At 33.5% G+C, this 27,619-nt stretch overlaps 1 protein-coding gene across 4 annotated transcripts in view; it reads left to right on the top strand.

The window, feature by feature from the left end:
- Nucleotides 1-22,667, top strand: part of LOC138336683 (serine/threonine-protein kinase Nek4-like) — a 34,140-nt gene extending 11,473 nt beyond the window's left edge. Inside the window, exons 7-19 of one of the 4 annotated variants that reach the window (XM_069286222.1) lie at nucleotides 5,608-6,019; nucleotides 6,582-6,731; nucleotides 7,111-7,158; nucleotides 7,624-7,677; nucleotides 9,068-9,244; nucleotides 9,888-9,939; nucleotides 10,058-10,140; nucleotides 13,157-13,284; nucleotides 13,802-13,855; nucleotides 14,774-14,952; nucleotides 16,014-16,071; nucleotides 17,140-17,221; nucleotides 17,892-22,667. In XM_069286222.1, coding sequence (XP_069142323.1) covers nucleotides 5,608-6,019; nucleotides 6,582-6,731; nucleotides 7,111-7,158; nucleotides 7,624-7,677; nucleotides 9,068-9,244; nucleotides 9,888-9,939; nucleotides 10,058-10,140; nucleotides 13,157-13,284; nucleotides 13,802-13,855; nucleotides 14,774-14,952; nucleotides 16,014-16,071; nucleotides 17,140-17,221; nucleotides 17,892-18,005 — 1,591 coding nt within the window. In that variant the 3' untranslated portion in view covers nucleotides 18,006-22,667. The remainder of the gene's footprint in view (nucleotides 1-5,607; nucleotides 6,020-6,581; nucleotides 6,732-7,110; nucleotides 7,159-7,623; nucleotides 7,678-9,067; nucleotides 9,245-9,887; nucleotides 9,940-10,057; nucleotides 10,141-13,156; nucleotides 13,285-13,801; nucleotides 13,856-14,773; nucleotides 14,953-16,013; nucleotides 16,072-17,139; nucleotides 17,222-17,891) is intronic. The other 3 variants (XM_069286224.1, XM_069286223.1, XM_069286225.1) reach the window with 3 other exon arrangements.
- The last annotated feature ends 4,952 nt before the right edge of the window (nucleotides 22,668-27,619 follow it).

Raw genomic sequence — 27,619 nt, forward strand, 5'->3', positions numbered from 1 at the left:
TAAGACATCTTTCGATCCCAAATGGTCAATTACAATTATTTATTATTATACCATTGGACTTTTGTATAAAGACCATTTTAGGTCATTTGACCGAAGGTCAGGATGACCTATTGTCATCATGTTTCAGCCGTCGTGTGTAAGACTATTTCATACAAAAAGCCTACTTCTCCTTAAAGTGTACACGGAATGGTTTGGTATGTAAGGCTTGATAAATGCGTCTTTGGATAAAATTTAGAATGGTGAAAGTACGAGTTTCATAGCAATTACGGTATTAGAGATAATGCGACTTTTCTCTAGAACACACCTGAAGCCCCAAGCCATTGACCCCGATTCGGGACCCCTGACCTGTGACGTCACGAGGACAACGGGACCTCTTCTACTCGCATAAGTAGAGAGGCGATTTTTGGTGCCTGCCATCTAATATAAACTATCTGTTTGTAAATATCGATTTTGAAGACACAAATACTTGTGCTCATGTCCGATACCTATTTAAAATTATCCTTATCACAGATATGAGTTTGAAAAACGCTTGAAAACAGGGATTTATACCATGAATACATGTATATTGATGTACCTGTCTTAGATAAATGAACATCTCTACGCAATTACTGCATAATTATACACAATAAAATGTTCATAATAATCCACGTACGTTGTATATCTGCGGTGGTTGGAACCACATATATGTGAATATTATATCAAGGATTCTTGATTATGTTATCCAAAGCCCGACTCGGGTCTTTGAATGTCTACTGGTCAAACCCGCTTAACAAATTTCTGACTTTTTTTTTTATAAAACCTGCCCATACGATTAAGTTATGATTCCAAACAGAATTTTTTGCATATATGTAAATGGATCTACTAATTGTGTTATATCTGAAACCGATCTATTTGTTTTTTGACGAAATACATTCAGCTTATATATAATACAGTACACTCGGCGACTTGCTGATATTTCGCTCAAGTTCGTTCATTAGTGTCTTTAATTGAAAAATAAATCATGCACGGGTCAGACGAAAACAATGAAACTGAAGATGTCTATGTGACAAGTCTAATCAAGTAGCAGATATCAAGTACAGAACAAAAACAGAACTGTCATTCCGAATAGCCAATGTCGTGCTGCGTTAATTCTCTATACCTGTATACTGCAGTAACTAAACCGTGTGGTCAACCGAGACTAATGAGGGGGACTAACCAGATTACGTAAGAAAGGTGTTTAGTGACCTGTCACGCTTTGTTGATTAGCTTGCGTCAGGTGTCAAAAGTAAGATCACTGGTAAGTTAGCGATGGACCATCATGTAATTGTTGTATGATGAAATATTTGTTTACAATTAAAAATCATTGGTTTATAGTAAAATATACCGTTCGAACATAACATATAACAAGTGTATCAATTACTAGATGTACAGTATATATTTCAGAAAGACTCATTATACACTTGTCTTGTATATATGTTCTGGTTACACGTAAATGTATTTTTATAACAAAAACTACAAAATTATTAACAAATGGCATGTCGAGAAAGAACAATGTGATAGTTGCTAGATTCCGGATATCCATTTTTTTTACTCCCCTCCTAATTTATTTCTATGACATCTACGTTTATTGAACTATGAAATACATTTAAAACATTTTCTTTTCGTTATGTTGGTTCTTGAAATCAGAAACATATATACATATATATTTCTATTGAAATCCATAGGCCTAGAGAGAATTTTTATTTATACAGAAACATATTTAAATGAATAATTATATAACCATCATCTTTCTAATTGGTCTCTTTTTAGATCACATTATGAAAATGGAATATTCCCGAGGTTTGATAATTTAGAAAGTTGTTAAAACAGAGATAAGATTTCTAGTTAAATGTACCAGAAACATAAATAATGTATACATGTTTCCGCTAATCTACATATGTATTTAGCCTAATTTCAGTTGTAATATTTCCTATTATATATAATTAAATCGTCAACATAACTGTATACTGTATATATATATATAAATAAACAGTCTGAAGAGCTCCCTTGAATGGGGCGAAAGCGCTCACTAGTCAGTCGTTATTGTTTTTATTTCTTATATATATATATATATATATAAATAAAAAAGAACAATGTCCATGTGATGGTTTCCATATACATAAAAAAACACAACTATAAAACAGTTTTTTCTCCCTAGCGCTTTCTCGGCTCATGCCGGTCTTCAGGGGTTTGAATTCTTTTATTTGTAAAACATGACGTCATAGTACAATGACGTCATAGTAAGATTACGTCATGACATGGTACATAAAGATATTGTGAATGGTTCTGGAAGAAAATAACAAAAACATGAGGACGAAATAAAAACTAATATGAAGTTCATTTGTCCCGTTCTGAATTTAGCATAGGTTTCATAAGTTGAATGAAATACATTTCTTTATTTTCTCTTTTTAAAAGATCTGAATTGGACATTTGATATATTGGTAAAATAAAAAAATTATCATTAGCACACATATGACAATGTTCGTTTACTGTTAAATATCTGAGATGGTCTGTTTTGGTTTGTTGTCGGTGTAATGTAACTCTCTTTCTCAATTCCATTCCTGTCTGACCAATATAAAAATCTGAGCATTTGCTACAAATAAGTGCGTATATGACATTTTTGGATGTACAATTCATATTAGTTTTAATTTTGAAATTAAAACCATTTTTGAATGTATAATTTTTACACTCTATAATAATATCACATGTTTTGCAACGCTTTTGCATACATTTAGTGACAGAAGTAAAAGAAAATGCAAAATACTTCTGTTTTCACCATTCACAATATCTTTATGTACCATGTCATGACGTAATCTTACTATGACGTCATTGTACTATGACGTCATGTTTTATATATATATATATATTTGTAAAATTCTCGTAACCCCATTTCAGGAATACATATATCCCCCTTTGTGATATAACCCCACTACCAAACACCTCACTGCCGTTGTTCTCGTGACGTCACATCCGGTTATTCCCCAAATCAGCATGAGCGGCCGTTTCCCTGATTAGCAGTCGATATACAGGTGAAAATTGAGCACTTCGGAGGGCTGTATCTCGGTACTGAAGCGGCAGATTTTGATGCGGTTTTCAACATTTTTGTCAGGAGATCAAACAGAATAACATATCTAAATATTATTTTCCGTTCCGTGTACACTTTAACCTGTGAATGGATTACAACCATATTTGGTGTGAAAAATCATTAGAGAAGAACAATTATATTTTATATAAACAATTTAGGTCAGGTCTGACCCCTGGGGACACAGGGGCTGGGCTCAGAATGGGGAACTTTGATGAAATTTGACTTTAAAATCCTGCTTCTTCTTAACTCTTAGTGGATTACAAATACATTTGGTGTGAAATATCATTGGGGGAAGACAATCATATTTCATATAAACAAGATAGATTTGACCTCTACGAACTTCTTCTCACGTTCTTCAAGTGCAATTTGGCTGAAACTTTCCTGAAATAATCCTGACATGGTGCTGACCAAGCATTGTTATTTTACGGGTTGATCCAAAATCCAAGATGACCATCACAGCCACCATCTTTGAAATACATTTTGAACTTCATCTCAAGTGCCACCAGTTGGGTTTGATTGAAAGTTGCCTGAAATGATCTTGACATAGTACCGACCCTGTGTTGTTATTTCTTTGGGTCAATCCGAAATCCAAGATGGCCGCCACAGTCGCCTTATTGAAACACACATTTTGAACTTCTTCTCATGTTCTACGCGTGAGATCTGGCTGAAAATTGCCTGAAATGATTCTGATATGGTCCCAACCAAGTGATTATATTTTTGGGGATGTTCCCAAATCCAAGATGACCACTATGACATCATTTCTAATGAATTATCTATACGACTGTTTCTAACGTTGTCAGTAAATGATTTGAGAAGATTAAACATTTATTAATTGTAAAACCCTTGGAATAGTAGTATTCATTCCCTGGATGATGCAAAAATGTTTCTATGTTCCTATCATGACATTGGAAGCAGAGCATAAAGAATTACCCTTGTCGGCCCTGCCCAGTCCAGATATGGACTTAGTACCTTTATGTCTTACTGAAATTTTAAGGTTTGTTTTGTTTTTGTGGAATGTCAAATTCTTCCTAAGCAGACAATTGATTCTGAAGACACTAAGATAATTTCTTTATTGTTTTCTGACATTCTCACATTTTGATAAGGTTTGCGTTTTTTCAGAAAGGGGAAAAAAAAAAAACATGCTTAAATTTTACATCAAATGAAATTAAGGAAATGTATATTGGACAATGCGATCATGTTATTCATATCAAAATTACAAAAGATAGAATAACACAAGGTTACTTGTAGAGAAATTAAAGGAGAAAAAAGGAATCTAATTAATAAGGTGTCACATTGGGCACATACTTAGGGTGTAAATGTTGTCGGATTAATTGGTTAATATTGATTTTGTTTACTGTAGTATTAAATTAGAAAATAAAAGGTGAGTAGGTGTGAGCTACTTAGACATTCACTGTAGTCCCATCAAACAGATACACAGGGCATAATATACCAGGGTTTATACATGATATATCATACAAATCAAAAGTTAAAACAATAGTTGAAAATATATCTTAGCAACTACATGACAACATTTATATTTTCTGTATAAATCTGAATGTATGATTTATATTTTCCTTTACTATGAATAAACAGTTTTAATAGTTTAATAGTTCTAATTTCATTAGAATTAGAATCAAGTTGGTTTGCTAGTTAGACGAATGACTTAAAACATTTCATTTTCTTTTTCCATGCGTCATTATTAAAATGGTAAGCGTCATATCACCTGTTGATTTTATCACCGTTTTCTTTGTCCATTTACGCAAATAACACACTTCCTATCTGTAATATTGAGAATGATAGCAAATAATTGTCAGATAAAAATGTTTTCTGTGCACATAATGTCTGTTAATTTAGATATTCTTATTTCTGTTGCATCTATTTTTTCATAATTTTTGAAGAATCTGAATTCACAAATATAAGTTATACTTCAGATTTTAAAAAGTAATTTTTCCTCCTCTCATAGTACAATGTACAATTGTATTTACAAACTTGCATACTCAAAGTCAACTACCCTTGTCTCTATAGCAAGTACTCCACCTCTATAAAACAATTCAATTAATATGATACTGCAAAATTGATATTATTTTGATTTAAAGAGACACTTTCCATTGACATTGTGTTATATCACCTATATTTTAATGAGCACTGTGACCATGATATATCTTCTAATTTCAGTATATGATTCTAATCGGCAAAATATTTTTTTTTGCATTTTTTTACATTTACTTTTTGATATTTTAAAAAAATTGAATGTTTTTTGAGATTATGAAATGAACTTCTGATCAAGATATATGCTCCAGATATCTTATAGAAATTTTGTGATCACTGAAAGAAAAAGGGAAAAAATCCTGTGTCATAAACTTTTTAACAAATTCCAATTATTGTGAAATTATCAGTATAAATTGTAAAGTAAATATTGATTTAATGAGTGTGTGTTGATGGAATTGTTGATTTGAATAAATGCTATATTTAGCTAATTGGGGATTTTTTCGATGTTTTTACAGTCGACCAAGTAGTGCTGGGAGACCAACCAGTGCTGCTAGAGCCCGTCCAACCTCGTCACGGTCCACTGCCAGCGATCGATCACATCACCCTCCACGTCCACCGCCTGGTCCACCTGCTCCACCTGCTCCACCTGCTCAACCGGCTCCAGATGTTGTTGACGGAGGGAAAGAGAAGGTCAGTGTGTTCCATGTTAATGCCAATAGTGATCGGGAGCCACCTCCAGCAGAACCACAACCAGTTCCAGTAGTCATTCGAAAATCAACTCATGCCAGAAAACCGTCCGACGGTGCCAAACAGGACCTGCCCCCAATAGCTGAAGGCAAGGCAGTGGCTCACGCTGAAAAGAAACTTGAATCCTCATCAGACTCCGATGATGACACTATTAAAGCTAAAACTGTGAAGGATAAAGAGGTGAATTTTTATTTGATATCCTTAATTCAATCTTATTTGTGTTATACCTTTTATTTAGTTTTCTTTAATTAACTGCTAACAAATTAATAGGGCAGAAATATAAGGGCTCTGGATCCCGCTTTATATATTGAGAGGTCATTGAAACAATCATCATAAAATTAATGTGTTACTCTCTGGTTTAACTTGTCATACATAGCAACTGATGTTGAATAGATTCAGAAAACATGTTTTGATGAGACAAGATGGACTGGAAAATTAATAAAATAATGATGAATAATTACTTTACAGTATGAAAAAAAACCATTAAAGCTTATATCATTTCAAATCAGAATCATTAGAAAATAAATTTTATATCATTTAAAATCAGAACCATTAAAAAAATAAAGCATCATAATTATAATTTTACAATTCATTATGAGATTTCTTGCATTGTTTACATGCAATGAAAATCTTAAATGGTTTGTTTTTCAGCTGAATATCATGTTGATTTACTCTATATAACTACAACATATATAGCAGAGGAGACTAACTTTATACATTTGTCTATCCCTCCCATATACAGAAGCCCTCCTCCCCTAAAAAGAATAACTCATCTAGCCCAAGGAAGAAGAAAGAAAGCTGGATTTCCAAGAAAAATAGCCGCACTGACGATGACAAACCAAAGGCAGACTCTACAGCAAGCTCTAACCACAAAAAGTCTATTTTTAAAAATGTAAGTGATCCTAACCTTTTAGGGTAATAAATAACTTGATCATCCTTGAAGACATATTTGGACTTTTCTATATCAAAGACTAGACCTGTCCATTATACAATTTCAGGGGTGAATGAGTTTATACAATAATTTTTAATGATAGACATACATGTACAGAATACACAGTGTACACAAACAGGGAAGTTGATATGGCAATTCCACATCTAATTAGATATTTGTTTCGAATTATATGCTTCATAAATATCATTGTGAGTTATTGCAAATTTAAAGTAGAATCCAAGTTTAAAATAAAAAAGTGACTTACAATAATTTCAAACAAAAACAGTGAATTACAGGCTATTTTGTCAACATTGTTGGTTTATCCCTTTGGGTTTAACAGCATGCAGCCTCCGAGTCTGAGCCGCGTAGCTCGGCACGCGAGCGATCTGTAAGTAACAACACACAACTAGTAACTCTAAATCATACTTAATGTGGTCCTGATCTGGACTACTACTGAATTCAGTCTTCTCTCTGTGTGAGTGTGATTATTAGAATTGAGAATTCTATTGTGACGTGTCTAGTCTTGACCATCTAATAGTCAAGCCTTCACCACTTCTGTCAAACTAAAACTTGTTGGTTTGGCTATTCCATGTTTTGTTTGAGAGTTCCTTATAAATAATTCATCAGTAAGCAAATTTATTACTAATAAAAGGATAGAAAGACAATTTTGAAAAAGTATATTAATTTATTAACTAAGATGAATTTTAATCCTTTTTTCATCACCATTGCTAACTGTTTAATACATCATGTTATTCCTTCCCCGTTTTGTATGTTCTATGTTCTTTTTGTCATACCATCATTTTTCTGGGACTGATTCCCATATAACAGATATAATATAATTATATGTGTAAAGGTTGGATTTCACACGGTGCCCGAGATGCGGCACACATATGTTAAGTATGGTCAGGTAAGAATGTTTAATAGACGTGAAAACAGCTGAAAACTGTCAGATAAGGTCTAAAGAAAGCCAATCATCAATAAGTTCAATAACATAAATTTGAATTCATTTTTCGTATCATAAAATGTTAATTCTGATACAATAATGGCATTGTTACCTTACATTGTATTTTGTAAAAGCAAGGCTGTGTGATATATTGCTGTGAAATTCAATTTTGTGATTGGTACTAGATCTGCTAGGATGGCTGAGTCTATTTTGATGTGCTTTGCTGATCTATGAACAAAATACACAAAATTTTCATAGTTTTAATTATTTTTTAATATTTTTCATGATTGATTAATTTTGTCTGGCAAACCATGTATATGACATTGTGATGGATTTTTTTGGTTCAGTTACTGCTGAAAATTCACATTTTCTAGAACTGTATGCATGCTTATGAAATGTGTAAACATTTTGTTGAGTGCTCAGAATCGAATCTCTGTTTCCAGCAACTTTTCTGCAATAGATGATGCTTGTTTAATTTGTCAACGTTTATTTGATAAAAAAAATTCTTTGATGATCTTGTCCTCAGAGCACTTTTTCCCGTATGACTACAGCTAAAAAAATATAGCTTTTTCAGTTCAGATATATGTCCCATCCTGATATTCATATCTTAATATTTACTAGTGAGTAGAAAAACGTAACTACAAATTCTACAAAAGTTTGCTTTAAAACTATTTTCAGATTGCTACAATTTTAGAACTTGTTTTAACTGGCATTTTTGATAATCATTAGAAGTTTTAATTGGCATTTTTGATAATCATTAGAAAGAAACCAAATGTCTTCTTAGAAATCTATTCTGGTGCTAGATTGTGGAAAGGCAAACTAGAATTTGGCATAGTATGAGTGACAGGTGACCAAAACGTGATGGTTGCTTTTACAGGATGCTTTCATTTGTATCTTTTTTCCTGCAATATCTTGGTTGTTTTTGTGCTTTTGTGATAGGTTACTTCTCTCCTCTTCTTGTTCCACTGTCAGGCCAAAGTCCATCTTTGTCTAACTTTCTATCCTTAAAGGAATGGAAACAAAAAGTCTGTGTGGTTGAAATTTAAGTTTTAAAGATTCTTTCTGTTGCATTCTTTAAAACAATGTCTCAAAACTTAATTTCAGATATTTATTTCTCATGACCATGTAAGCAAAATGAAACGAATAGATAATTCATGGAAAGTTATAATTGATGATACATATTAAGTGTCCCTTTGACAGCAGTTGACACAAGGTTTAAACAATCCATATTAATAATAGTTCCAATAGTTTATCTGTGTTTATGATATAAAACCTCTTTTCTCATGACAGATGAAAATGTTTACCAAAAAGTATCCTATAATCTGATTTTAATTGAATGTTTTAATTGTTTCAGCCTAAACCAGTGGATAAGCCGCGCCCACTGCCCCCGCCCCCTAAGGTAGAAGAATCTGAAGGACTTCCCCAGCGACGTGAGCTCCCTGGCCAGGATAAACATTCAGCTACAGAATCAAAATCCTCCAGTACATCTAGTTCTCGCGAAGATGCCTCCTGGGACGCAGAAACTCCAAGGGTAGGTGGTTTTTGGGATGTAGTACAGATTTTGTCGTGTCATTTGAAGAGCGCAAGTGTGCTTATTAGAAGTTAATGCAATATCTTTAAGCTCAGCATGTATTTTTGCTGAAGATGTTTTGTTTGGAACATGTATCATTATCTTATTTGTCATTGAGATGGAATCTGAATTACTCTGTTATCAATAAATCATCACAATATGTATATATCACAATAATATATATATATGTTTATGAAAAAAGAAAACAACTCGAGATTTTGTAGCAAGACCTTTCCTTTTCACAGGCATCTGCAGGAAACAAAGTCTCAATGTTTTTTTCAGTTTTCATATATATACATTTTACATGTACCTTCTCAAGGAACTTTTGAATTTTTACTATGTATTTTTTTTTTTATTTCCTATGTATATTGTACAATTTTGTGTTTTTATGCAACTCATTTCTATTGTTAATCCAACAATGTTGAAGGTATAGCAAGATAAGGCATTACATCATGTTTAATGCAGCCAAATGCCTATGGTAATTAGACTGACCTGTGGCCTATTGTGTCACGAAGGTACTCTCTAATACATGGGATCAATTTTCAGTCAATTTTCTTCTTCAATTTAAAATGACCAAATTATAAACTTTGAGCATGTTTTACAGAGTCTACCAAACTTGTCGGCCAGACAGAGACGTAGAAACAATGCTTCATCTTGTGAGTATACTATTTACTTAGTGGATGTAACTTCATCGGGATTTCTCTTATGTTTCATTCATTTGTATGTTTTGTTAAAGTGAAGGTTTTACTGCATGTTTTAATTTTATGTTGACAGCTATGGAGCGGCCTCAGTCAGCACGTAATGTCAAGTTAAAACGACCAGAATCTCAGAGGGTGACAAAAGCTGAGAGAAGTGAGGTAGGTCAGAGCGTATGATGATAAATAAAAAATTTACTAAGGTGGAGTATGTCAGAATAAAAAAAAAGAATAACATTTATGAAGAAGGCTATGTCACCAAAACCAATCATAAAAAACATAAATTTACCTTATTACCTCGTAATATAAATCTTTTTGAGAAAGGAATTGATAAGGCTTTTAACTTGTTTTCCGATCCCAAATACCGTGGACCCTCGATAATCCGGACACCTTCGTTCCTAGCCTAAACCGTCCGGATTACGAGTTTTCCGAACTGCCGAATTCCGTGTTCTTAGTCAATTAAATTGGCACGTACGAGTTACTCCCCTTGACCTTGTAATCGATGATAGGCTTTTATGTACTATACGTGTATCATAATTAATACTTCGTTTGTTATGATTTATAGGTATTTTTATATCATTACGTTAAAAATATTGAATAAACGTATTTCTTCTTCAAAATACGAAACCTAAAGCCATTGTTAATTGTGTACTATGTATGCATATAGCTACGTATCCCACTCTTGATCTATCGTACGGCAAATTGCCTAACAAAGGATCAATATCATCTACGTTCTTGGCATAAAAAAACTATGATAACAAATAGTTGTGAACATTTTATGAACTCATATAATTGTTATTTAGTATAGTGTGTGTTTTTAATGACCATTTCTACAAGTCTTTGCTTTCTGACTTACAGACGTTTGTAACAACCACGCGCCCGTTCACGTCTAACTTCGTGCACAATGTCACACACGTGTAAATGGCATATGCCGTAGCCTTTATATCTTATACCATAGGCGATGAATTCGAATAGATTCACATACATTTAAAATTTGTATTAATTTTGTGAGTATTATCTCACTTTATTGTATCCGATACTCATAGCGATATATTCTGCATGCGAAACAAGTAAGGTATCTACAGCATACGTACCCGTACCCAAGCTCAAACTGCATGTTTAAAAGCGTGTGGCTAAACATATATTGCGTATCTCAATAACAACACTGAAGTTTGATCTCCTATAGAAAACCAATGAACCGTTACATGACTGCATGTACCCGTGTGAAAGGTGTTCAGGTAAACGCCCGTGGCTATAATCTGGCAGCCGTCGTTATGACAACACACTCAGTGTCAAGTGATTGTGTGTATTGTACACATGACTGTAGCTGGCCTTGGATTTTCTCGGCACGTGGCGACAACAAATTGTCCGGATTATTGCGGGAATTTATTAACGAAAATGGCATTCCGTTCCCAAAATGGAGTTCCGGATTCGGAATACGAATTTCCGGACTAGTGAGTATAAATAACGTTACGGAAATCCGTTCCCTGACATTTCCCTTCGGATTGTGAGTTTTCCGGACTACCGGCGTCCGGATTATCGCGGGTCCACTGTATTTAAATGTTTTAATACATGTATACCCAAAGATGAATAAAATACTGTTTAAATTCACTCGTTGCAACATATTAATTTCTTAAAATATTTTACAATTATTATGGAATATATCTGGAAATCCGGGATGCTTTATCTACTATTATAATAGACAATTCTTTTTTAGCCCACCATCATCAGATGGTAGGCTATTCAAATCGCCTTTCGTCCATGGTCCGTCGTCCGTCCGTCCTTCCGTCCTTCCGTCCTTCCGTCCGTCTGTCCGTCCGTCCGTTAACAATTCTTGTTACCGCTAATTCTCAGAAAGTGCTGAAGGGATCTTTCTCAAATTTCATATGTAGGTTCCCCTAGGACTCTAGTTGTGCAAATTGCATTTTGGGACCGATCGGTCAACAAGATGGCCGACAGGCGGCCATCTTGGATTTTGATAGTTAAAGTTTGTTACCGCTATTTCTCAAAAAGTGCTGAAGGGATCTTTCTCAAATTTCATATATAGGTTCCCCTAGGGCCCTAGTTGTGCATATTGCATTTTGGGACCGATCAGTCAACAAGATGGCCGACAGGCGGCCATCTTGGATTTTGATAGTTAAAGTTTGTTACCGCTATTTCTCAGAAAGTACTGAAGGGATCTTTCTCAAATTTCATATGTAGGTTCCCCTAGGACCCTTGTTGTGCATAATGCATTTTGGGACCGATCGGTCAACAAGATGGCCGACAGGTGGCCATCTTGGATTTTGATAGTTAAAGTTTGTTACCGCTATTTCTCAAAAAGTGCTGAATGGATCTTTCTCAAATTTCATATACAGGTTCCCCTAGGACCCTAGTTGTGCATATTACATTTTGGGACCGATCGGTGAACAAGATGGCCGACAGGTGGCCATCTTGGATTTTGACAGTTAAAGTTTGTTACCGCTATTACTCAAAAAGTACTGAAGGGATCTTTCTCAAATTTCATATATAGGTTTCCCTTGGGCCCTAGTTGTGCATATTGCATTTTGGAACCGATCGGTCAACAAGATGGCTTGGATTTTGATAGTTAAAGTTTGTTACCGCTATTTCTCAAAAAGTACTGAAGGTATTGTTTACAAATTTCATATGAAGGTTCCCCAAGGACCCTAGTTGTGCATATTGTTAATTGGGACCTATCGGTAAACAAGATGGCCAACCGACGGCCATATTGGATTTTGATTGTTAAAGTTTGTTACCGCTATTTCTCAGAAAGTACTGAAGGGATCTTTCTCAAATTTTATGTGTAGGTTCGCCTTGTACCCTAGTTGTGCATAGTACCTTTAAGGACTGATGCATAATGCCTTTCCGGACTGATCGGTAAACAAGATGGCCAACCGGCCGCCATCTTAGATTTCATTGTTGAAGTTTGTTACCACTATTTCTTAGAAAGTACTATAGCGATCTGTCTCAAATTTTATATGTCATGTGTTTGAAAAAGTTTGAAAAGCAGGGAAAAGATCCCTCTTTCCATTGTCAGACATAGATCTTTCTTTGGTGGGCGCCAAGATCCCTCTGGGATCTCTTGTTTATTGATAGACACACTTTACACAATGGACTATAAATATAAAATGATATTTAGATAGCATTATGATACTGTATATATATGTTTGCTTTGTAGCATGAACCAGTCAGAACTAAATCAAAACCTAAAATCCGTCAACCGTCTATACAAGAAGACAGTTCAAGTTCTGAGGAAGAAATAATTAAAGAAAATGAGGATTTCAAGAGAGATAAGGAAAAACTCAGGTATTTTATGTTTATTTATGAGTGTAATAAATATATTAAGGTGTACTACTGTGCTTTCAATTAAAAAATCTAATGACCCAAGTGGTACAACACACATTGTACGGAGACGTAAATGTGTCTGTTTACTTATTAAAGATAATTCACTAACACCTCAAAAGAAACCTGTAGGCCCACTAGTAACCCTGAATATTCATGTATGAACCAGAAAAACTAGGCCCTTTACTGTATACATTTCTATGTAAACCTGTATAATCTGGACACCTGTGTAAACCAGACAACTAGGCCCCACTGTATACATATTTATGTACCGGTAAACCTGTATATTCTTGATATATGTATAAACCAGGAATCTAGGCCCCACTGTATACATTTCTATGTAACCCTGTATATACCAGGCAACTAAAACATACTGTTTCTTGGATATTATTCTGAATTGCTTTACAAAAATCCAGTAAACTGTCTGTTGTTAGGTCCCTTTAGTATCCTAAACAACTTGATATTTGTTTTGTTTGTGTAGCTGGTCAACATATGATGATGGGTTCGACCTGTCGAGCACATTTGACAATGATGGGTACTGTATAAGAGAAAGTTATCGTACAGCATTTAATTTATCCGTCTCACTTAATCGGTGATGGTTTTTATTTAACAGTGTTTTACCTGGCTTAGCTAGGGTATACCTCAATGCTTTGATAGCAGATTAATCTTAAAGCTGGCTAAATAACTGCTCATTTGATATGACCACATATATTTTAGTTTCTAATGCGTAAATATCAAAGAAAATATAGGTTATATTATAGATTTTATATGTTTATATTTCTAATAAATATTTGCAAATTGAAAAAGATTGGATATACGGTAAAGGCTTTTTAATATGTATTTGGGCATGAATAAATATCCATTCCACCAAAGAAATTGTTGCTGTATTTTGATAATCCTAAATTTAAAAATGGCAGGCCTTTAAAATGATCAAATATGAAGATTTCTGTACAAGTTATCAGTGGAACATTCATTGCTGTGTATCATTGTGTTATGTTTGTTTTTCATTTGCTGTATTTTGTACAGAGTGAATTTGTGGTTGTGATATTGCTAGACTTTTGATGAAATTATAAGCCACGGTTTACTGCGGTTTGAGATATGATAATCTATATTTTCTGTTGTACTATTTTTATGCATGATTTGCATGCATCTTGATTAATTTATAATGCTATACCAGAAACAAGATTTAAAAGCTGTTTGCTGATCTGAATGCAATCATTTTTGTGACATATTCTACTGGGTTTTAATACATATTGCCACAAAGGTTCCATATTGAGTTCAGAGTTTTGTGTTAAAATAGAATGATACCAGGTAATAGAATTCAGTCTTTGATAACAATTTAAGTATTTCATATGAAAAATTATACAGTTTGAAAATTTTATAATGCAAGACAAGTGATGAAAATTAGAAGAAGAATAATAATAATTAGAACAATTTTTATTTTTTTCAACAGGGAGAATAAGGAAATGAACAATTTTATTTCTCTACTTGACACGACACTAAAACTGAACAAGGAGGATGATAAGTCTGATGATGAGGATTCATCTACCAGTAAAACGTTGGAGGAGGATGGAGAAAAAACACTCTCACCAATCCCTAGTCCAGATATCCACAGATCTGCCTCACTGCCAAGTCAGTTATTGTCCAATCAAAATACAGATTACATGCCAGACTTTATCTTCCTATTAAAACAAAGCTTACATGCATCATACTATTATCATCCAATCAAAACGTAGATTACTCTTCATTAATAGAATTATAATCATCCTCATTATGTGCAGACTGCATTCAATAAAATAGTATTCATTCAAAGTAATAATGACAGATTACAATATTTAACAATTAAAGGATTGTTAGATTGCATTTATTGGAAATATAAATGCAATCTGGGTGGTAGATAAATAAAATAGCGCCCGTTAGGGCGGTATGAATATTTATCTGCCACCCAGATTGCATTTATATCTGCGATAAATGCAATCTAACAATCCTTTAATTTTTATATTTACATTTTATTTCCTAGTTCAAAGTAAATGATAATTTAAATGCAAGTGAACATTTCCCGCTTCAGCCATTTAACCTCAACAGCCAAGTTCAATATGATAAAAAAATAGTCCCTATAAAAAATTGAAAAGATAACAAAATTTCAATGTTTTTTCAATAGTTATTCAGTTTATTTTAAATAATGCAGACATTTTAAAGATTTTTTATAAGTTTCATAACCAAACTGGTTCATTCAACTACAATGTCAATTTTCCTGTGCGGACTTAACATGGTATTAGTAAACAATACTCACATCCATTTATGTAGATATTACCACACCAAGTCTAGGCTGCATTTATTGGCTCATAATGCAGATCACGATTATCATTAGAGTAATGGGAGTCGCTGTGGAAAAATGTAAATATTCAAATATAAACTCATTTTCGACCAGTCATTAACCAATCGAAATACATGTATTGTCGAATCGTGTAGAATATATTATCAATTACCTTTGGATGTATTTTAAAGATTTGTAATAACTTAGCAGGTCATGTAGAAGTACATTGTAGATAAGAAGGAAAATAGAATCACATTTTTGTTCAGCAAATGGAGTGATATCTAGACCAGTATTAATTGAAAACATTTTACTTAAATATGTATTTAGAATTATTTGAATAGTTTATAATTGTTATTACTCATGTGTTTGTTTACAGGTGTAGAAACTTTATGTAGTGCCAATCGACTGAGTCAACGCATACAACATTTACACAAGTATGTACACGTAGGAATTTATATATGGTAAAAGAAATCAGTTTTTTTGTAATTAAGGCTGCTTAAAGAATAGTTTGAAGTGTTTTAGTTTGTTGTTATTATGTTTAAGTATGGCATGAAGTGCTTTTTGTGTCGCCTGCAATGCAAGGGCGACACTTAGGTATCACTATGTCAGCGTCGTCGGTGTCGTCGTCGGCGTCCGGGAAACGGTTTCCGTGCAATAACTGAAGTATTTATTGTCCGATTTCAACCAAATTTGGTATATAGCTTTATATCAATGTGATCTCAGATGAGTTCGATAATGGTATAAATCCGTCAATATTTGCAAGAGTTACGGGACTTTAAAATCGTCAAAACAGGAAAATCCATAGTTTCCGCTCGATAACTTAAATATTTATTATCCAATTTCAACCAAATTTTATAAATTGTTTTATATCAATAAGTTATCGGATGAGTTCGATAATGGTCAAACTTCGTCAATATTTTCAAGAGTTACGGGACTTTAAAATCATCAAAAAGAAAAATCCATGGTTTCCGCTCGATAACTTAAATATTTATTGTCCGATTACAACCAAACTTGGTATGTTGCTTTATATTAATGAGATCTTAGATGAATTCCATACTGGTCAAAATCTGTCAATATTTGCAAGAGTTACAGGACCTTAAAATAGTCGAAACATGGCTTCCGCTTGAAAACTTTAGTATTTATTGTCCGATTTCAACCAAATTTGGTATATTGCTTTATATCAATGAGATCTTAGATGGGTTTGATACTTTTCAAAATCCATCAATATTTGCAAGAGTTATGGAACTTGATTACTTCACCTAAATTATTAACAATATTTTCAACTGTAAATAACTGTGATGCTGTGCAGGCGACACATCCACTTCCCTGGAATTCTTGTAATTAATTAAGTATGTTGAAATTATTGACAAAATAAAACATCATTAACTTATAATTATGTTAAAGAGTTACAAATTTGTTAGTTCATTCTAATTTTTGAAAGTTAAATGGAAGATATATATGATTGTCTTAGTGTTTATACAGATATTCTTCTGTTTCTGTAGGGACTGTGTTTCGGGAGTTGGGTTTGATACCCTTCACAAGGCTTATCAGATTCTCAGTAATATTGAAGATGATGAAGTGGAGGTAAATATTTCTTTTGTTAAACAAATTGTTAAATATAAAACTTCCAAAGATAGTTCCTATAAGTTTATATTAGATTGCATTGATAGAATTGTCTAATATCAGGCAGTTGATCTAATAGTTTATACTTCCATATTTTCGATACACTTGTTTCTGTTAGGTATTGGCCAATCATTCCACGCCTTACCATGTGTAGAAACTAAATACTGTATAGTACTTTGAATATTCACGGAAGTTAAATTTCACGGTATACTGGTTCCTAAGATTTGTGACTTTATATGATATTATTGCTCTGTAGTATGCCAGTGAATTTCTGAATATTTTGCTGGTGTTTAGAATTTGAGGATTTTAGTGTAAACGCGAATATGGCAAAAATAACCCAGCGTGAAATTCAACCGCTATGCAGTATGTCTATTTATTTGTAATGCATATCGTATTTGACCCAATAAGCGCCCATGTCTCTATAAGTGCCCCTCACCCATTTTGAGGCATCAACTTCAATTGCCCAGTCTTAAATTAAGACCAAAACTACACAAAACTGTATAGATTTGCAATTTTTGTCTTATCAGCATCTTTTCATTTTTTCAAATTTTTTAACCGCCCTGGGCGCTTATTGGGTAGGATACGATATATTGTTTTAAGTGTTGATTATTACCTTCACGTTGTGTTCCAGCCTCAGTTGGTCACTCTTATGGGCAAGGAGAATTTTGACCTCTACGCGGGGAAGATCTGGCAGCTCAAGTTTTGTGAGGAGTGTCTACTACAGCTACCAAACCTCCAGAGCTAGTTATTATCATCTTATATAAAATAGTAATGTTTTACAATCGAACATTCAGTTCATCTATAAAATCTCAGAATTTTCAATTTTTGTCATACCCCACGACTTTTGTCTTTTCAATCAGACAAATAAGTGATGAACTAGCTACACCTGTCAGGTGTTTTATTAATGTGTATAAATGTTACCCATTGTCTCATAGTTCACACAGACGACTGGTAGGATATTGATACCAGATATTGGTTTGTCTAATGGACTTGTGTCCCAAGGAACCAGAAAACAGAGAAATTGAAACTAAGAAGTAACTGCGGGTATTGTCGTGTTCTGTGCGGGAATGGAAGTTGATGGTCTTAATTTGGAAAGATCATAATTTCTACAGAACATAGCCTACTAACCAAAATAGATATATATTATATATTGTATTTCACATGTTCGCATTATTTTCAACATATACGCGATCAAGGGTCCGTACTGGCAATCATGCGTTCAATTATTCGAGACACACTCGAATTCACGTTCGAACCCTCGTGAAATAACACTGAAAATTTTATTTTGTCATTTCGAAAAATGGTTGTTTTACAGTAAACAGTTCTAATTGTATAGATAATATAGAAATAAATAATGTGTGTGCTTTAGTAGTAGAAAATATATCATAAATTAGCGCATGTTATCGGAGGGTGCAAGATATACATATAACACGATACATTTCCAAATCTTAATGCCAGAAATAATTATAAAATTATATAAATGAAGTGCTTGTTCAAAAGACATATAATTTACTCATAAATGAAATGTCGAAGTTTACATTTCTTACAGAACAATGGAAGAGAAGAATAAACATGTACATATTGTATATAAAATTAAAAAGTTTTATGTGAAACCTAAAGTGAAACAATTATTTTAACGCAAATTATTGATATTCTCTTGGGTTTTGAATGACATGAACATCCTAAAGAAAATTCAAACGTCAATTTCTCTCTTACACTGAATTACAAATTATTATTTAGTATATTAATATACTAATACTTAAAATAATATATTACATATTGCATTTTCAAGGAAACATGTTAAGATTTTTAGCCAACCATCTACAGATGGTGGGCTATTCAAATCGCTTTTTGTCCGTGGTCCGTCGTCCGTCCTTCTGTCCGTTAACAATTCTTGTTACCGCTATTTTTCAGAAAGTACTGAAAGGATGTTTCTCAAATTTTATATGTAGGTTCCCCTAGGGCCCTAGTTGTGCATAATGTATTTTGGGACCAATCGGTCAACAAAATGGCCGCCAGGCAGCCATCTTGGATTTTGATTGTAAAAGTTTGTTACCGCTATTTCTCAGAATGTACTGAAGGGATCTTTCTCAAATTTCACATGTTAGTTCCCCTAGGGGCCTAGTTGTGCATATTGCATTTTGGGACCGATCAATGAACAAGATGGCCGACAGGCCGCCATCTTGGATTTTGACAATTGAACTTTGTTACAGTTATTTCTCAGAAATTACTGAAGGGATCTGTCTCAAATTGCATGTGCAGATTTCCCTAGGGGTCTAGTTGTGCATATTGCATTTTGGGACCAATTGATTAACAAGATGGCCGACAGGCCGCCATCTTGGATTTTGATAGTTAGAGCTAGTTACCACTATTTCTCAGAAAGTACTCAAGGGATCTGTATCAAATTGCATGTGCAGGTTTCCCTAGGGGTCTAGTTGTGCATATTGCATTTTCAGACCCATCGGTGAACAAGATGGCCGACAGAACGACATCTTGGATTTTGATAGTTGAAGCTTGTTACCACTATTTCTTAGAAAGTACTGAAGGGATCTGTCTCAAATGTCATGTGCAGGTTCCCCTAGGTCCCTGGTTATGGTTATTGCATTTTGGTACCGATCAGTGAACAAGATGGCCGACAGGACGCCATCTTGGATTTTGACTTTTGAAGGTTTTTTCCTTTATGTCTAAGAATGTACTGAAGGGATCTGTCTCAAATTGTATGTGCAGGTTCTTCTAGGGGTATAGTTGTGCATATTGCATTTTAGGACCGATCGGTGAACAAGATGGCCGACAGGTAGCCATCTAGGATTTTGATAATTGAAGTTTGTTACTGTTATATATCTCAGAAAGCAGTCAAAGGATCTTTTTGAAATTTCATGTGTGGTAATATGTAGTAAAAGCTTGAAAAGCAGAGAAAAGATCCCTCTTTCCTTTGTCAGACAAAGATCGTTCTTAGGTGGGCGCCAAGATCCCTCTGGGATCTCTTGTTAATGGAGGAAATCTATATTGTATTAAAGAATTGATTGATATTATTTATCATTGGCATTATAGATTATTGAAAGCTGATGTAAGTGAGGATGTAGACAATGAGATCGCAATGTTTATGAAATACATTTAATTTTACTTAAACCTATGTGTAACATGAAATCTGACCAATCAAGTTTCACTGCTGATACATGTCAAGTTTATCTTTATGGAGGTCGATTTCTACTGAAATATTTACGCCGCCCACACTTTATATATACAAATATTATATATAAATGTAATTTATTTTGTAAATATGATTTTTTTTATTTGATGTCACTTTTATTGATTAGTTCCGTCCTTAAATTTGTTGGTCTATGCATTACTTTTGTATTTGTTTATTTCTACAATTGTTTGTCGTATTTATGTGTATATGTAAGTCAAAGTTAAATTTCTATCTTTTTCCGAAATTAGATCTGATTACAAGATTACATAAATTAAAATGAGAGGTTAAATGATATATCCTAAAACCTAATGAAATAATTTATCTTAAAACTGGAAATATTCTTCCATGAGACTAGCTGTTCATGAAAAAACACACAAATAGAATTGATTCATTATACAATATCCTCTTTCATATAAACTAATACCTATCAACAACAACAAAAACCTCAATACACCACTACCACTTATAACATTCTTGTTTCTTATGTTAAACCTGCCAGTAAATTTTTCTTACTTTCGTTTTCTATAGAATTATACCTATGTGAGACAAAGTTTATTTGGAGTTTGTATGGACTTGAATCGGTATGTCAGTTTTTACATACTCGTAAATGCTTTGAATGTGAATTGAGAATGTTTTACGTATTTTTGGAATAACAGGAATGGTCATGGGTTTCTTTTAATTTCATTGAGTTGTGGTCTTTTATAAGCCCCTGTCGGTTGTCTTTTTTCGATTTACAATGTTTTCAATATATTTAAATCATTTTATTATTTTCATATTTCAGATATTGTCATTGTCAAGATTGAATATGTTTGAAACTATTTTTCTTTATTATTAAAGACGAAGTTATCTGATCATTGGAGCAGAGCAAATGAGCGTGCCGAAGACAGAGTTATCTGCTCTTGTGTGTGAGGTCAGAGGTCAGAGTATGAAAGTACCACCGTCCATATTAACACTAATGTTCAATTATTGTACTGCTAGACATTCCATTTCACAGCTTCACATTGCTAATGTAAATATAATCCAGTTCACTAAATAACCAGTACCATGTATAATACCGATTGTAAAGGGTCTTTATTTGTCAGTACTGAATGTGCAATTTACATGTTCACACATTTGCTCTTTTTTCTTCAATACCAATCGGGAAGAAAGAAGAATTCAACAGTTGTCCATCTTTTACTAAAACAAATTTGATTTCACAAGTATTTATGCTAAAAATACATTACTATCTTAATTTAATTTTGAATTAATATTTATAAAATTGATATTTCAATACAGAAGATCGAGTTTATGTGATTTCTTCGAGAATTGGTGACTTAAGCTTGTCAAGATTAGGCATTACGATTTAGCTAGTTTGATCATTAAGTTTTACTAAATAGTGTGAATAGTGCTTATATTGTACATCATGATGAATGAATTTGACATTTCGATGTGTATAAATGTGAATGAAATTTGTATCTTTACACAATGATCAAATACATGTTCTTTGTCATTAAGAGATAGTGTGAAATATTGTGAATATCAGTTTGAAAATATTGCAGATGAATCAGTTAAAATGTACTTCATTCGTGTAGTGTCATAAACTGTCAGTCATCTACCCTTTGGAATATCTTAGGTCATGAACCAAGGTAATCTATAATGAATAAGCTAGTTGTGATTATTTTTCTTTTTACATTCCTTTTGATTCATCACATATTTCTTGGTACTATGAATTTCTAGATAAGTTTGTAAGCCTGAATTTGTAATTTGAGAAGACAGATGCCTCTTTATTTACAACAATCGTCCATGTTTTATATATATTGAGAGCTTTTATGTTAATTCATAATGGATTCATTTTAAATATCAATACCAATTTTGAAAGGGGATTGTCTGCACCCCTTAACACTGCTCAATTAATGTTTTTTTTTTCAAATTGAAAGAATTTCACTTTTACTTCAATAATTGTACAGTGAAGAATTTTGGGAAAGGGATACTTGCTGGTGATTTTGTGTTTAGAAGTTTTTATTACAAACTGGAATATGAGGGTTTCTATGATTTGATCTTGATTAAAGGATGAAATGTTTGGCGAGAAAAAATACTAATATTCATTCACTGAACCATGTTTAAGTATTAATTGAATGACATACCTATTTCAAACCCTTGTGGAACAAAAAGGAGAATTTTAGGCTTGCATAATTATTAATAGTAGTCATTATGTATTAAAATACTGTCAAAACCTTATCTTTTTGTTTATTGTTCGTGTATGAATTTTGATTTTCTCATAATATGAACATGAGCTACATGTAATGGAAACGATTTGTATTAAATACATTGATAACCCTGCAAAACTGTAAAAATATAAACAATATTTTAAAAACAGGCAAATGGAATATATGCAGATCTAGACACGGCTTCATAGTAATTTGTTGTCAAATGTAAACCATTTTGTACTATACCGGGAAATCGAAGAGAACAGTGAAAAATCAACATCACCCATACCAAACACTACATAGCATATAATAGTATCTTGAAAAGGGACGTTCGGGGTAAATTATTCCTTGATGCAATTTTTATTAAGTTTATAATTACAAAACTCGCTCATCATGAAGTAATCTCAAAAACTGATAGAAAACATGTCGTTAACTTACCTTGATACCGTTCATATACCACCAGTCTTCGTTAAGGAAACGTAAAGATGGCAGATTGGACTCTACTGTAGCGGCAACTGTACAAATATGGCTTCTCTTTGTCAAAGAACAAAGATCCTAAAAGGAAAGTGTAGATCTAACAACAACCAAATGATCTTCCTAGCCAGTAGAATACACTAAATACACAATATATAAAACGTTATGAACATATTTGTCATTTTTGGACTATTCATGTGCTTAAGACGTTAAAGATGCTCCACCGCTGACAAATGGTATTTTTTCCACTTTTAAAAATAGGAACAGACGATTTAGTATTTTTCTTCAGTTACAAAAGTTACTTTCTTCACACCATTACCACCATTGAAAAGTTTGAGCTTCAAATTTAACTTCAAGTTAAAAATATGAAAATAATTAATTGCATCCCGAAAAAAATCCGTGTCACTATATCCTATATGGAAGGAAGTAATGATTGCGCATGCACCAAATGCGAAATAAATTATTTTATATTATTTTTGTGTTAATTAGACATATATATACATGATCAAACACTAATTATGCTTTGTCGGCGGTGGATCATGGAGCATCTTTAAAATTGATCATTTAGATACCCTGTTGGCGTTTAGTTATTGCGTCGGACGCATTGCCACTAGAAGAGCTACGTATCTTGAGAACATCTTCAATATCGGCGAAACGGAAGTAGGATAGCATTAGAATCCATAAGGAACTGCATGTAATGTACATGATTGTAACAAACAAAACGGATACAAAATATCTCGCTCGTCTGATAAAGATCATGAGAGCAGAAGTAACAGAAAGTAATTAGATATGTATAACAGAAACACTGACTACAAAAGATCACAGGCTTGCAGATATTTCTTTTGAATGTTATAGAGAGTCACACCCAACTTCAAAGGCATATAGTCAAATAGAGTGGGGGTACGTAATTTCGCACAATTTTGGCATTGATTTTAATGAATTTCAAATACTTTCATTCCGAACCAAAAAGACTGGACTTACATCGGCAGATGTACCAGTGCTTCACAACACACGAGTATGTAACCGGATATGCGCAGACGTATCACTGCGCACGAGAGCTGTTATTAACTTGAGGTTAACCTGTAGTTGAACGGGTTTTGGGGACGTAATTTCGCACACCCCTCTAACTTTCTTGTTTTTGGAGAAAATAATTATTTTCAAACATTTCATGGACCAACAACATCATAAACAAAGATTAATTACCGTTCAAATCTTGAAATGACATCAAAACACAATTATATTTCTAAATGAAAAAGTGATATTTCGCCGCCATTTTCGTTACGAAAAATGACCGCTCCCCATAGTAAACAATGTAAACGAGGTCAAGAAAGTCATAGGGTGTCCGCAGAAAATATCCGTTTTCCGCTTATACTTGATGGATTTTCATACGGGTTTCGATATATTCTTAAAAAAGGATAGTTTCTCTACATATTTGTACGTGAGTCAGTTATTTATCACCCAGAATTATTTTATGTCAAGCGGTTTATTTTCTATTAATTTCTTTACTGAGATGGGCCGTATTATTCCGATTTCGTTTTTTCAAAACAAACTTATCCTGAAAAGTTTAACTAAATATGACAAAATCACGGTGAGAGACCTCCTTTAGTCACAATATAAACAACAGAGCAAAACTTTCTGACATTTAAAGGAAGATCGCGAAAAATCGTCAGGTGTGCGAAATTACGTACTGTGCGAAATTACGTACCCTAACTCTAGTGTACCGTTATTCTATTTGTCAGAGAACCAACATACAGCGCCTTCAATTGTACAATGCGTTACAGTACCTGAACCGTTTAACGTTCCCAAATTTGCGTTTCGTTTGCGTTTGCGTTATTTCCGTTAGCAATCGTTAGCGTTAGCAATCGTTTATCGTTAATCGTTATCGTTTGCGTTAGCAATCGTTAATCGTTAGTTGCGTTTACAATCGTTTGCGTTAATCGTTAGCAGGACCCACTTCCGCTAACGTTAGCCACTAAAAATAGAACCAAATGCCGGTGAGATGCTTTGACGATCCGGATATGATATTACGTTTACCGCTTCGTGTAGAAGCGATTATCATAACATCTATGAAATAAAAAAAAATATGAATAAAGTGTATTGTATTGCATTCTATATCTCTTTTGGATGTATTTATGTTTGTTAGATGTGGTTGAAATAAAAATATGTACAGTAACAAGATCGCATACATGACGTACGCTCCTATCTGTGAAAACGTTCTGAAATACTCGTATTTAAATGACATTTCAAAACTTAATGTGATTATCACTTTTTTACCATTATTATCAGAAACGTAGTTACTATGATTTCTGCGAAAGCAATTCAAATATTAACGAAACTGTCTTACAGAATATTAATGTCAAAAGCATTATTTTAGAAAGAATCCACGACAACTGAAAGATTACACAAGAAAATAGCTAAATAGATAATAAAAATATAAAAATGTTATTACAGACACGCTGCATAATATTCTTCTTGTTGTGTTAAATATTATCAATGTACGAAGAACGCAAAAAAGACTCGGGAGATTTGTAAACAAATTCGTGAAAAAAATCATTAATATGACGAGTTTGAACACGGGGAATAGGTGAGATTTGGCATTTACATGTACATATTTTTCAAACGCAATTAATTAGTACTTGTATCTATATGAAAATGGAATGAATGATGTAAATGTTTGCAATGTACGAGTATACCTACAACTACATGTAGAACACGTGTAGAGAATTCGAACTGCGCAGGGGTACATGTATCTGTACGTTACATTGTAAGCCTTCACACGTACTGTACGCGTGTCAAATCAGACACGGATATACGTTTAGCTCATATCAATAAAGGCTGGACAGTCACCTTCTCACATGTGTTCGTTGTTATTTGTACCTGGAATCTTTTCAATTCCCAGCGTGACGCGCACGGGTATTTTACCTGCACAGGTATATAGGTCACGACTGGTGTTACCTTGTGTCGACCCCCTGTAGCTGGCCACGGGCGGAGTTCACCTGTAATTAACACCTTCTTGGGAGGGAGATTAACTGTATACCCAACTTACCTGTGCCCCGTACAAAAATGTACACTGTGACAGTACATTTCACGGACATAATTTATATGTACTGTCGTATTTCAAAATTTTGATGTGTGCAATATGCTTTCCTATAGATTACGTTGGAATGAATTAGCTTACACTTATACATTGTATGAATAATTAATTTGTTTAAACTGTAAATTGAGGAGTTGCTTGATGTGAAATGTGATCAAATAACTATATTTCTTACACCAGTTACAAATATACGTAGACAATTTTACAGTTATCTTCAGTGTACATACATGTATGCATGTGCATCACTATCTTCATCGTCGTTGTCATCAATGATTATGCATAATTGAATTAATTTGAATATAAACAACTGGAAGTGAAATATTTTCAATCTTTATATCTTTATTATATGCATGAACTATAAAATGAGAGAACTGCAAATGGCGAAACACGAATTCAAATGTTCAATCTTTAATCTTTATTACAGTAGCTGTGGCGTATGTACGTGCATTTGTAAATGTACATGTACGACCCTAAAATCGATGCCTAGTCAATTGTAAGCAATGAGCTTTTATGAATGCACACCCTAGTAACCTCTTAATACATACGGTTGTACAAGTAATTTGTAAACGTACGTGTGAAGTGGAAACTTCGTATCGAGTACAGTCGTGTTTGACTTCATTGTGTAATTATCAGTAAAGAGATGTTGTAACAATTTGTTATTTCTTAAAATATCGGGTAAATATGACACTTTAGAATAATACCATTCTTTATCCATACATACAGTTGCACATGTCATTCATTTTGTAAACGTCCATTATTTTGTCCATGGAAACTTTGCATCGAGTACTGTCGTCTTTGACTTCATCGCGTCCATATAGTTTTCATAGGCAAATGTTTATATGATATACAGAAACTTTAATCCCGAACATACTCCAGTTTTTCCTGTACTTTCGTTTGTATTTCAAAACATCAAGATCCGTAATTCATTTACCGTCAAGCCGTGTCCGTGATTATAACAATGGTATTTCCGGTTTATCATAGCCGATCGTTTTGCGTTAATCGTTAATCGTTAGCCGGTATTGCGTTAATCGTTTATCGTTAATCGTTAATCGTTAGCGTTAGCAATCGTTAGCGTTAGCTAACGGACGATTTTCTTGCGTTGCGTTTGCGTTAGGCTGGGAACGTTAAACGGTTCAGGTACTGTAACCAGGGGTGAATATATAAACTGTGATAGTAACCCCTGGTATCGAGGATACGTTCCGATCATTCAAGGTCATTGTTGGATATAGACTCCAAAGTTTGATAATCTATCTGCTCTTAAGAGGGACAGAACTATTAAAAAAGCAAATATCAAAAGGACGACAATCATCTACCTCAAATAAAACTAAGAAATGTCTACGACGCAAGGAAAACCATTCAATATCAACATTATTGTAAATGTTGCATTATGTATTATTAAAGGGACAAGTCAGTCT

This window comes from Argopecten irradians, chromosome 12 (genome assembly GCF_041381155.1).
Source record: "Argopecten irradians isolate NY chromosome 12, Ai_NY, whole genome shotgun sequence".
Taxonomy (NCBI): domain Eukaryota; kingdom Metazoa; phylum Mollusca; class Bivalvia; order Pectinida; family Pectinidae; genus Argopecten; species Argopecten irradians.